This window comes from Eleutherodactylus coqui, chromosome 13 (assembly GCF_035609145.1).
Source record: "Eleutherodactylus coqui strain aEleCoq1 chromosome 13, aEleCoq1.hap1, whole genome shotgun sequence".
NCBI lineage: Eukaryota > Metazoa > Chordata > Amphibia > Anura > Eleutherodactylidae > Eleutherodactylus > Eleutherodactylus coqui.
Window position 1 is genome coordinate 117,105,823 of NC_089849.1, and position 13,439 is coordinate 117,119,261.

The window sequence follows — 13,439 nt, forward strand, 5'->3', positions numbered from 1 at the left end:
ACATGATGTCAGCTTGTTGGGACAGGAGGAGTAACCCTGTGGGCAGCACATGATGTGAGCTTGTTGGGACAGGAGGAGTTACCGTGTGGGCAGCACATGATGTGAGCTTGTTGGGACAGGAGGAGTTACCTTGTGGGCAGCATGTGATGTGAGATTGTTGGGACAGGAGGAGTTACCGTGTGGGCAGCACATGATGTGAGCTTGTTGGGACAGGAGGAGTTACCCTGTGGGCAGCACATGATGTCAGCTTGTTGGGACAGGAGGAGTTACCTTGTGGGCAGCATGTGATGTGAGCTTGTTGGGACATGAGGAGTTACCGTGTGGGCAGCACATGATGTCAGCTTGTTGGGGCAGGAGGAGTTACCGTGTGGGCAGCATAAGATGTTGGATAGCTTGTTGGGACAGGAGGAGTTACTGTGTGGGTGGCACATGATGTCAGCTTGTTGGGACTGGAGGAGTTACCTTGTGGGTAGCACATTATGTCGGATAGCTTGTTAGGACAGGAGGAGTTACAGTGTGGGCAGCATGTAATGTGAGCTTGTTGGGACAGGAGGAGTTACCGTGTGGGCAGCACATGATGTTGGATAGCTTGTTGGGACAGGAGGAGTTACCTTGTGGGCAGCATGTGATGTGAGATTGTTGGGACAGGAGTTACTGTGTGGGCAGCACATGATGTCAGCTTGTTGGGACAGGAGGAGTTACCGTGTGGGCAGCACATGATGTGAGCTTGTTGGGACAGGAGGAGTTACCTTGTGGGCAGCACATGATGTGAGCTTGTTGGGACAGGAGTTACTGTGTGGGCAGCACATGATGTCAGCTTGTTGGGACAGGAGGAGTTACCGTGTGGGCAGCACATGATGTGAGCTTGTTGGGACAGGAGGAGTTACTGTGTGCGCAGCACATGATGTCAGATGGCTTGTTAGGACATGAGGAGTTACCGTGTGGGCAGCACATGATGTGAGCTTGTTGGGACAGGAGGAGTTACTGTGTGCGCAGCACATGATGTCGGATAGCTTGTTGGGACAGGAGGAGTTACCGTGTGGGCAGCACATGATGTCTGATAGCTTGTTGGGACAGGAGGAGTTACCGTGTGGGCAGCACATGATGTCAGCTTGTTGTGACAGGAGGAGTTACTGTGTGGGCAGCACATGATGTCAGCTTGTTGGGACAGGAGGAGTTACCGTGTGGGCAGCACATGATGTTGGATAGCTTGTTGGGACAGGAGGAGTTACCTTGTGGGCAGCATGTGATGTGAGCTTGTTGGGACATGAGGAGTTACCGTGTGGGCAGCACATGATGTCAGCTTGTTGGGACAGGAGGAGTTACCGTGTGGGCAGCATAAGATGTTGGATAGCTTGTTGGGACAGGAGGAGTTACTGTGTGGGTGGCACATGATGTCAGCTTGTTGGGACTGGAGGAGTTACCTTGTGGGTAGCACATTATGTCGGATAGCTTGTTAGGACAGGAGGAGTTACAGTGTGGGCAGCATGTAATGTGAGCTTGTTGGGACAGGAGGAGTTACTGTGTGGGCAGCACATGATGTTGGATAGCTTGTTGGGACAGGAGGAGTTACCTTGTGGGCAGCATGTGATGTGAGATTGTTGGGACAGGAGGAGTTACCGTGTGGGCAGCACATGATGTGAGCTTGTTGGGACAGGAGGAGTTACTGTGTGCGCAGCACATGATGTCAGATGGCTTGTTAGGACATGAGGAGTTACCGTGTGGGCAGCACATGATGTCAACTTGTTGGGACAGGAGGAGTTACCGTGTGGGCAGCACATGATGTCTGATAGCTTGTTGGGACAGGAGGGGTTACTGTGTGGGCAGCACATGATGTCAGATGGCTTGTTGGGACAGGAGGAGTTACCTTGTGGGCAGCACATGATGTGAGCTTGTTGGGACAGGAGTTACTGTGTGGGCAGCACATGATGTCAGCTTGTTGGGACAGGAGGAGTTACCGTGTGGGCAGCACATGATGTGAGCTTGTTGGGACAGGAGGAGTTACTGTGTGCGCAGCACATGATGTCAGATGGCTTGTTAGGACATGAGGAGTTACCGTGTGGGCAGCACATGATGTGAGCTTGTTGGGACAGGAGGAGTTACTGTGTGCGCAGCACATGATGTCGGATAGCTTGTTGGGACAGGAGGAGTTACCGTGTGCGCAGCACATGATGTCTGATAGCTTGTTGGGACAGGAGGAGTTACTGTGTGCGCAGCACATGATGTCAGATGGCTTGTTAGGACATGAGGAGTTACCGTGTGGGCAGCACATGATGTCAGCTTGTTGTGACAGGAGGAGTTACTGTGTGGGCAGCACATGATGTCAGCTTGTTGGGACAGGAGGAGTTACCTTGTGGGCAGCATGTGATGTGAGCTTGTTGGGACATGAGGAGTTACCGTGTGGGCAGCACATGATGTCAGCTTGTTTGGACAGGAGGAGTTACCGTGTGGGCAGCACATGATGTCAGCTTGTTGGGACAGGAGGAGTTACCTTGTGGGCAGCATAAGATGTTGGATAGCTTGTTGGGACAGGAGGAGTTACTGTGTGGGTGGCACATGATGTCAGCTTGTTGGGACTGGAGGAGTTACCTTGTGTGCAGCACATAATGTCAGCTTGTTGGGACAGGAAGAGTAACCTTGTGGGCAGCACATTATGTCGGATAGCTTGTTGGGACAGGAGGAGTTACTGTGTGGGCAGCACAGGATGTTGGATAGCTTGTTGGGACAGGAGGAGTTACCGTGTGGGCAGCACATTATGTCGGATAGCTTGTTGGGACAGGAGGAGTTACCGTGTGGGCAGCATGTAATGTGAGCTTGTTGGGACAGGAGGAGTTACCGTGTGGGCAGCACAAGATGTCTGATAGCTTGTTGGGACAGGAGGAGTAACCATGTGGGCAGCACATGATGTTGGATAGCTTGTTGGGACAGGAGGAGTTACCGTGTGGGCAGCACATGATGTCGGATAGCTTGTTGGGACAGGAGGAGTTACCGTGTGGGCAGCACATGATGTTGGATAGCTTGTTGGGACAGGAGGAGTTACCGTGTGGGCAGCACATGATGTCGGATAGCTTGTTGGGACAGGAGGAGTTACCGTGTGGGCAGCACATGATGTTGGATAGCTTGTTGGGACAGGAGGAGTAACCATGTGGGCAGCACAAGATGTCTGATAGCTTGTTGGGACAGGAGGAGTAACCATGTGGGCAGCACATGATGTTGGATAGCTTGTTGGGACAGGAGGAGTTACCGTGTGGGCAGCACATGATGTCGGATAGCTTGTTGGGACAGGAGGAGTTACCGTGTGGGCAGCACATGATGTTTGATAGCTTGTTGGGACAGGAGGAGTAACCTTGTGGGCAGCACAGGATGTTGGATAGCTTGTTGGGACAGGAGGAGTTACCGTGTGGGCAGCACATTATGTCGGATAGCTTGTTGGGACAGGAGGAGTTACCGTGTGGGCAGCATGTAATGTGAGCTTGTTGGGACAGGAGGAGTTACCGTGTGGGCAGCACATGATGTCAGCTTGTTGGGACAGGAGGAGTTACTGTGTGGGCAGCACATGATGTGAGCTTGTTGGGACAGGAGGAGTTACCGTGTGGGCAGCACATGATGTTGGATAGCTTGTTGGGACAGGAGGAGTAACCTTGTGGGCAGCACAGGATGTTGGATAGCTTGTTGGGACAGGAGGAGTTACTGTGTGGGCAGCACATGATGTGAGCTGTTGGGACAGGAGGCGTTACCGTGTGGGCAGCACATTATGTCGGATAGCTTGTTGGGACAGGAGGAGTTACCGTGTGGGCAGCATGTAATGTCAGCTTGTTGGGACAGGAGGAGTTACCGTGTGGGCAGCATGTAATGTGAGCTTGTTGGGACAGGAGGAGTTACCGTGTGGGCAGCACATGATGTCAGCTTGTTGGGACAGGAGGAGTTACTGTGTGGGCAGCACATGATGTGAGCTTGTTGGGACAGGAGGAGTTACCGTGTGGGCAGCACATGATGTTGGATAGCTTGTTGGGACAGGAGGAGTAACCTTGTGGGCAGCACAGGATGTTGGATAGCTTGTTGGGACAGGAGGAGTTACCGTGTGGGCAGCACAGGATGTCGGATATCTTGTTGGGACAGGAGGAGTTACCTTGTGGGCAGCACAGGATGTTGGATATCTTGTTGGGACAGGAGGAGTTACCTTGTGGGCAGCACATACATGAGTGCTCCTGCGATTACATGGAGCACAACTAGTGTGAGTTGTGGCTCTGGAGGTTATGTAACTGGTTGGCAGCGCATGGCGTGTATGGTAGGCAGATGGTACCCAATGACTGGTATATTTGTCATGCTGATCACCTGGGCGCTGCTTGTTGCTCTTGCTCTGAAGTGATGTCTGTAAAACCCGCTGTAGTCCTGCCTCCCTCCATACACCTTCTGCATTGGCAGGATGTAAAAACACTATGGGGCCGTCACTAACGGCAAGCTTGTATGCCGGTCGGATACCCAGTGTTGAATGCTGAGGCCCCTTTTACATGAGCGTAGCGTTTTTTTTTGCAGAAGGAACGATGCCTTCTAGTTTTTCGGTGGGTTTTACTGTCCTTCTGCACACAAGTGCATCTTCATTTGCACGTTGGGGAAAGACCCCACTGATTTTAAGCTGACTAATTAGTCTGCGTACCAGATGTGTTCCTGCACAATTCTGTACCCGCTCCTAGATATACTTAATGCCCGCTTCATTAGGGACGCCCCTCTTGCAGTGTTCCACCTCCGTTGGTCTTCAAATCCACAGGTATCGGAGGACCCAGAGTGTCAAGAAAACCTTCCCCATGCCTGGGGCCGGATTCACACTAACGTATCTGTCGCTGCGCAAATATGCAAGAAAATTGAGCGTTTTGTTTTTTTTTCCTTTTTGCATGTTGGAACTGCGCATACCAAATGCGCGCATGGAAAGGAAGCCATTGAAACCAATGGGTTGTAGTTTCTGAGTATTGCGTGCGAAAAATTTTTGCACTCAATACTCAGAAACTAGAACCTGTTGATTTCAATTGGTTCCTTTCCATGCGCGCATTTGGTATGCGCAGTTCCAACATGCAAAAAAAAACCGCTCAATTTTCCTGCATATTTGCGCAGCGACAGAACTCAAATTAGCCATTTAATTGACGTGCAAAAGTACAGTGAAAACACAGCTGCGCATGCAAATATGGAACGCATGTGGTGCAAATACGCATACGCTCGTATGATTCCAGCCTTACTATAGCTCCACCAGCCTGAGCTGTTGATACCTAAGGGTTCATCAATTCATGCTGCTTGCGCCAAATTCTGGTCCTTCATCAGCACGGGGCAACAGGAATCTGGGTGCATCTGACCAGAAGATGTTTTTCCGCTGCTCGGTGATACAAGTTTTGTGCTCTTTTGCCCACTGGAGTCTTTCCTTTCCCCTCAATGTGCTCTGGCCTCCGTCCCCTCTATGCCCTCTGGCCTCCGCCCCCTCTATGTGCTCTGGCCTCCGCCCCCTCTATGCGCTCTGGCCTCCGCCCCCTCTATGCGCTCTGGCCTCCGCCCCCTCTATGCGCTCTGGCCTCCGCCCCCTCTATGCGCTCTGGCCTCCGCCCCCTCTATGCGCTCTGGCCTCCGTCCCCTCTATGCGCTCTGGCCTCCGTCCCCTCTATGCGCTCTGGCCTCCGTCCCCTCTATGCGCTCTGGCCTCCGTCCCCTCTATGCGCTCTGGCCTCCGTCCCCTCTATGCGCTCTGGCCTCCGTCCCCTCTATGCGCTCTGGCCTCCGTCCCCTCTATGCGCTCTGGCCTCCGTCCCCTCTATGCGCTCTGGCCTCCGTCCCCTCTATGCGCTCTGGCCTCCGTCCCCTCTATGCCCTCTGGCCTCCGTCCCCTCTATGCCCTCTGGCCTCCGTCCCCTCTATGCCCTCTGGCCTCCGTCCCCTCTATGCGCTCTGGCCTCCGTCCCCTCTATGCCCTCTGGCCTCCGTCCCCTCTATGGCCTCTGGCCTCCGTCCCCTCTATGGCCTCTGGCCTCCGTCCCCTCTATGGCCTCTGGCCTCCGTCCCCTCTATGGCCTCTGGCCTCCGTCCCCTCTATGGCCTCTGGCCTCCGTCCCCTCTATGGCCTCTGGCCTCCGTCCCCTCTATGGCCTCTGGCCTCCGTCCCCTCTATGGCCTCTGGCCTCCGTCCCCTCTATGGCCTCTGGCCTCCGTCCCCTCTATGGCCTCTGGCCTCCGTCCCCTCTATGGCCTCTGGCCTCCGTCCCCTCTATGCCCTCTGGCCTCCGTCCCCTCTATGCCCTCTGGCCTCCGTCCCCTCTATGCCCTCTGGCCTCCGTCCCCTCTATGCCCTCTGGCCTCCGTCCCCTCTATGCCCTCTGGCCTCCGTCCCCTCTATGCCCTCTGGCCTCCGTCCCCTCTATGCCCTCTGGCCTCCGTCCCCTCTATGCCCTCTGGCCTCCGTCCCCTCTATGCCCTCTGGCCTCCGTCCCCTCTATGCCCTCTGGCCTCTGTCCCCTCTATGCCCTCTGGCCTCTGTCCCCTCTATGCCCTCTGGCCTCTGTCCCCTCTATGCCCTCTGGCCTCTGTCCCCTCTATGCCCTCTGGCCTCCGTCCCCTCTATGCCCTCTGGCCTCCGTCCCCTCTATGCCCTCTGGCCTCCGTCCCCTCTATGCCCTCTGGCCTCCGTCCCCCCTCTGGCCTCCGTCCCCTCTCTGGCCTCCGTCCCCTCTATGCCCTCTGGCCTCCGTCCCCTCTATGCCCTCTGGCCTCCGTCCCCTCTATGCCCTCTGGCCTCCGCCCCCTCTATGCCCTCTGGCCTCCGCCCCCTCTATGCCCTCTGGCCTCCGCCCCCTCTATGCCCTCTGGCCTCCGCCCCCTCTATGCCCTCTGGCCTCCGCCCCCTCTATGCCCTCTGGCCTCCGCCCCCTCTATGCCCTCTGGCCTCCGCCCCCTCTATGCCCTCTGGCCTCCGCCCCCTCTATGCCCTCTGGCCTCCGCCCCCTCTATGCCCTCTGGCCTCCGCCCCCTCTATGCCCTCTGGCCTCCGCCCCCTCTATGCCCTCTGGCCTCCGCCCCCTCTATGCCCTCTGGCCTCCGCCCCCTCTATGCCCTCTGGCCTCCGCCCCCTCTATGCCCTCTGGCCTCCGCCCCCTCTATGCCCTCTGGCCTCCGCCCCCTCTATGCCCTCTGGCCTCCGCCCCCTCTATGCCCTCTGGCCTCCGCCCCCTCTATGCCCTCTGGCCTCCGCCCCCTCTATGCCCTCTGGCCTCCGCCCCCTCTATGCCCTCTGGCCTCCGCCCCCTCTATGCCCTCTGGCCTCCGCCCCCTCTATGCCCTCTGGCCTCTGCCCCCTCTATGCCCTCTGGCCTCTGCCCCCTCTATGCCCTCTGGCCTCTGCCCCCTCTATGCCCTCCGCCCTCAGCCCCCTCTATGCGCTCTGGCCTCCGCCCCCTCTATGCGCTCTGGCCTCCGCCCCCTCTATGCGCTCTGGCCTCCGCCCCCTCTATGCGCTCTGGCCTCCGCCCCCTCTATGCGCTCTGGCCTCCGCCCGCACAAGAAAAACCTACAAGGTTGGCAGTTTTTTAAATACCCGCCCCCCCCCCCACCCTAGTCTAGTGCCAATGAACAGGCCTTCTGCGAAATCACTCAGATCACTTGCTTTTCTCTTTCTAAGGGGCTCATTCACACAAGTGATTTCACTGCGTATTGCGCTCACGATGCACGCGGTGGATGGAGTCAGTGATAGTACGCTGATTCTCATTGACCCTCTCGCTAGCGGTTTTTTATTGTGCAAAAAAAGAGCGCAGGGTTGTTCTCTTTTATCTGGTATTACGTGCGTACAGCCCTATTCTCCATGGGTTATGTATCAGACGCTGTACATTTAGACTCATGGACCTCCAGGGTCATCGGGTCCGACCCCCTGCTCAGTGCAATACATTTAATAGGGAACACCACGAAGACAAAGCGGAGAATTAAAAAAAGATATAAAAGCGAGACTAGCCACCCTGCGCCTAACGGTGTGCGTGGGCATCGCTGTCACACACCGCGCACAATCGCTGCCCTACGCAGAGCTAGGCGGCTCAGAGGTAAAGGCTGCGCAATGCATACAGCCGTGTGAATGAGCCCCAAAGTGCTTCTGTGCAAACCGATCCACCCAAACGTTGGTGCCGCACTTTGGGATCACGTGACCGGGCCGGTGTCTCTAATAAAGTGGGCACTCAGTGTGCGCCATCCAAAAGGTGCACGTGCCAATATACATTTTCATGTTCCAGTATTGTATATAGTCTTCTCCAGTCGGATTATTCACCTTGTACACTTCGTAGTCTAATCATTAGTTCTCGCTGTACTAAGAGGTAAACTAGGAGGGATGTAATGGGCACAAGGGCTTTTCTGCCTTTCTATAATGCAGACCTATACAGCACTGCAGAGAAACACCCATGTACCTTGCCAACCACCAGCACACAATGCCAGTCCTATAGTAATTCGGGGGGCGAGTGCCCAGATCAGACCTATATGAACATCAGAAGTATGTTTGTCCACACGATCCCAGCGTATCCTCTGTTCTTACTCCACCTACATGAGCCACACGAATCCCAACTCATGCACAAATGTATGCCAGGGACCTTCCCATTCACTCTCGCAGTTGGCAGCCTGTGACCCTGGAAGGGGACCAGTCCCTAATTTATAGACAGGAAATGATTGTGCACGTGTGCAGCATGTGCGCAGCAGCTGGGATGTCCGTGCTCGCCTGGTGGTCAGGACCAACCCTGGAAGCTTTATGCCTTTTTATGTAAAGAGTTATTGCCTTTTTTTTGCTAGCATTTGTATTTTAAACTATAGTTTCCCCATTCAGCCTCCGACCTGCCGGCGGGGAGGAACTGCGTGTACATCTACAGCAAATAGAGATAACATTTCATATGTATTTCCCCTTGCAAGCGGGAGTCCTCATTATGTGCTTCTGTCTCCAGGACAGTATTAGTTTGCTTTTGGATGCTGTGAGAACCAGGAATGAAGACCTTGCTCAGACGTGGAAGAAATCGGAGCAGTGGGCGACCATCGAGCAGCTGTGCAGTGAGTACTAGAAGACAGGGTAACCAAAATTATAACCCCTTTAGGAGGGTAATCCCAATTTGGGGCTTTGTGGTATATCATAAATCCCTGAACACAGGAGAATGTGATGGTGTACCGCTCTTCGTTGAAGTCTATGAGAGTTAAGGGAAAAGTGTGTCTGCATGGGAGTTACAGAAGGAGCAAATCGCCAACACCTCTCCATTGAAGTCTGTGCAGAATGCAGTGTTCTGTAGGTAGAGCGTCCCAGATGTGGAGCGCGCATCTGTTAGGTCTATATGGCTTAGAACTTAGTAGAATCGCACAAAACATGATGAAAGCAAAGTTACCGCAGCAGACCTATATTAGGTGTATAGCTCTCAGTATAGAGGAGTTCAGGCTGCTTCTCATTCTCAGATGACCCATTTCATGTGCATTTCCACCAACAAGTTCAGATGGGAGTGGGGGGGGGGGGGGGGGAGTTCTGTAAATACGAACTCTGGCATCCATCAGGGCCAGATGCTGTCTGTGGCCTAGAACCACTAATCACGGAGCTGCTGGCATACAAAACAATAGCTGCTCCGTTATTGGTTACAGCACCGGGGGTAACAAAGGCAGGTTTTCTTTTAGTCTAAGAAAATCAGTTTAACCCCTTGAGTGGCGGGTTTCCTACCACCCTGTCGTGCCCACCAGGGCAGGTTTTTTAAAATGGTCTAATCATTGAATTTCAACTAGTTTTGCAGTGGCGTCTCAAGAGCCATAACTTTTTCATTTTTTCATTGACATGGCCATATAAGGGCTTGTTTTTTGCGGGACAAGTTGTGATTTTTTAAACAGGGGGGAGGAAAAAAAGAAATGGGGAAAAAAGAAAAAAAGGGGCCATGTCATTAAGGGGTTAAATAATGTATTAACTTCCTTCTCTGGGTCATTACGACGCATGGATACCACATGTGTGATTGTATTTTTGATTTTTTACAAAGTAAAGGGAGACAAGTGTTTTTTTATTTTTTTAATAATTTTTTTACTTTTTTTTTTTAATGTTTAAAAATTATTATTTTTTTTTTGTCCCTTTAGGGGACTTCCACAGGGACCCATCAGGACCCCCTGATCACATTCCGGGGGTCCGATGGTGACAGCCCTTTACATGCTGCAGTGACAACCCTTTACATGCTGCAGTCACATAGACTGCAGCATGTAGAGGGTTAACACAGCAGAGATCGGAGGTTTTCTCTGATCTCTGCTGTAAGAGCTAGTACCTAGCTGTCCTCTGACAGCTAACAACCAGCTCTCCCTGCCACAGAGACCATCGGCTTTCTTCTGACAAGCCGATGGTCTCTATGGCAACTTGTAAACAAAGCAGGACATTGCCGATTTTTCAAAGCCCTTGCACTGCTCTGTGTGGGTCTGTGCAGTGGAGCTCGTCCCCGGAAATTTTCCGGGCGTGCCACTCAAGGGGTTAAAGGGAGTCTGTGCCTATAATTTTGGTTGAGGATATCTTGTAACACTACATAATTCTGTTGGATGGAATGAGACCTTTCTAATCTAACGTTCATGGAGATGATGATCGCTAGGAGAGGAATTTTTGGCTGATCTGAATGAAGTAATGAATAACATCATTGGCCTCCATACAGATGCTGAAAATATCAGTCCCACATTTGTTACTTATTATATAGCCTATCAATAGATTTTCACGTGCCTATGAACTCGGAGCGCTCGCTGTATGTGAGGATGGTTGCCCCGCTGCAAACAGAATTTTGCGCTGTACATACTGCAAAACATCTGTAAAGGTGCACACCGTATTCCGAATGTATCGAATGAGGAAACACTCGGGCCATCCGTTTTGTATAAAGGCACCTGAAAGATGTGCTGTTATACAGATAAACCAGTGGGTGCCACAGTCCCGTCGTCCCCCAGATAACTTATTGGAAGAGGTGGGGTGGGGGGGGGGGGGGGGGGGGGCACCTAGCCATTACTGTCCCTTTCTGAAATTTTCCAGCAGGGTAAACCTCTTCCAACAGTTCTTGCTGCTGGCTAGTATGCTGGTTGAGTACAATGTCCACACCTGAGTCTTGCTGCTGGCTAGTATGCTGGTTGAGTACAATGTCCACACCTGAGTCTTGCTGCTGGCTAGTATGCTGGTTGAGTACATTGTCCACACCGGAGTCCTCTCTCTGCACCTGTCCGGGGTGTTAAACTGTGGCCCCCAGCCTACAAGGCCACAGATGCCCAGTCTGTAAATTTCCCCAAAAACAAATCCATTCACCTGAGTTGCCCCAACCTGGCAGTTCATCTCACTCGTCTCCATTTATCTCATATCTGTACATTTGAAGTTTATATCCTTTTGCCTTTCCCAGTTCTTAAGAATAATGTTTTCTGTCTCCTTCCTCAGGCACAGTTGGGGTACAACCATCAGAGCTTCACGATTATGGGGCTATCGGAGGATCAACGCATGCTGTGTCTTCAACATCAATGTGGTCCTGTCAACACTGCACCTTCATGAACCAGGCTGGGACAGACCAGTGCGAGATGTGTCGCCTGCCCCGAACCTAACATCGGAGCTCTGACCACGGGGCTAGCAAGAAAGCACTACTCTAGAAAGCTGATCTTATGCAAGCCCCACCTTATGTTGCTTGTGTAGGGCTGCATAAAGGAGACGTCTTGAGTGTGTCTATTCTCCAAGGGTAGTATGTAAGGGTGCCGAGCTTAAGAGCCCACCGGCCACGACCGAAGCCCAGCCCATTACTATGGGAGGGGGTGGATTGAAAAGATGTTGTCTTGCTCCTTGCTTTGCCTACAGGACTGTGTCTTGCCAGTTCTACAGCTTGGGCTGGCACCGCTGACCTTTCCTGCATATCTTTTTACACATTCACCTCCTTGATTGAAAATGGAGCCTAGTTAAGGTAGTTATGTCTTGACGATTATTATTTTTCTCATTGAAGATGTAACTTATTTGAGAGGAGGCTTTCGCCTGTCCCATTCTTTGCATCCATCGGCAAGGCGTTGCTTTACTTTTCAGTCTGGCAACATTTGTATTTGTGCCATGCAAATACCAACGTTGGAGATACAATTGTTTTTTTTATCCACCATTACCCTGTTCCGCAAGTATTACTTTAATTGCTAACAATCTTAGATTAAAGGCACATTTCTGGGTAGACTTCATGTCATTGGTAATTTTTTTTTTTTTTTCCTTAAAGGGAAATGCTTAAATCAGAAAAGTTTAACAACAGCAAAAAAGCCTTCTGCAGTGATACCCGGTGTATCTGGATTTATTGGAGTGTGGGCCTTCCAAGTATAGTGGGACTCAACACTTTGAGACAGAATAGATCCCCACCAGAGGGGAGAAGTTGAACTCTCCAGCTCTCCATCACCACCTATAGTTGGCTACACTTTAAATCTGTGTTATACCCCAAAGTTGACTCATGCCAGAACCTGAATTAAGAACTTAAAAAAATGTACTCCATATTGCTGCGTGTCTTTGGTTTGGCTAAGGCTGATTTCACATCTGCGTCGGAACCTCCAGACGGAAGTTCTGTTACAGATTTGGCTCAAATACCGGAAGAAATAGCGCTTTCTATTGGCAATAGGCCAGGCGGCTCGGCAGAAACCAGATGGACACCATTATAGTCAATGGGGTTTATCCGGCGCTGTTCGGTTCTGTCCAGAGATGAAGCCTTTCGGCCACAGATTCCCCTTTTCTTCTCCCTGGACACAGCAGGAAAGCAGAACCCCGAATGCAGATGTGAAACCACTTTTGCATGTTTTAAATGCTTTTTGGGTATCCAACATTAAAGGGTTTGTACCACAAAATATTTTTATAGTGAAATCTAACCAGTTATTTTAAACATTTTTGGTGTTTACACTTCTTAATAAAGTGTTTTATCTTCTCAGATATTCAGGCACTAATGTTAGAAGAGCGCCACCTGCTGTCTATTCCAGGTCCACCTCAGTAATTGTTCCTCAGTCTGGCTTCTCTCTGCTCCATTGGGTATGTGGAGGGATCCTGATGGGGTGAGCGGCTGCTTCTGAGGTTGCTGCATCTTCTCTGATGTCAGAAGAGCTGCTGAGTGAGGCAGCGTTACTGGAGAGAAGCCAGACTGAATAGGTGTGACTAACTTGGGACTTGTACTGCAGTGGACTGGAAGTAGGTGGCGCTATTCTGACATTAGTCCTGGAATATCTGAAGATAATAAACAAAAGTTTCTAATTATTGGCTGGATTAAGTAGAAACAATATTTCACAATTTTTCACTGGGCAACCCCTTTTAACATACAAGTTACCACCTACAGAGGTGGCATGAGATAGTGTTTAACCCTTTCTTAGGAATGTCTCACACGAGCATTTGGTAACTACTAGAGATGAGCGAGCACCCAAATGCTCGGGTCCGCGTTGGTCGAGTCGAGCTTTTCGTAAAATTT

The 13,439-nt window shown here is 51.8% G+C and overlaps 1 protein-coding gene across 1 annotated transcript in view; it reads left to right on the forward strand.

The window, feature by feature from the left end:
• The window catches only part of NPLOC4 (NPL4 homolog, ubiquitin recognition factor), an 89,870-nt gene extending 76,642 nt beyond the window's left edge, over positions 1 to 13,228 (forward strand). Inside the window, exons 16-17 of the mRNA XM_066586668.1 lie at positions 8,946 to 9,048; positions 11,414 to 13,228. Of these exons, the coding sequence (XP_066442765.1) occupies positions 8,946 to 9,048; positions 11,414 to 11,574 (264 nt within the window). The 3' untranslated portion in view covers positions 11,575 to 13,228. The remainder of the gene's footprint in view (positions 1 to 8,945; positions 9,049 to 11,413) is intronic.
• Positions 13,229 to 13,439: the final 211 nt, after the last annotated feature.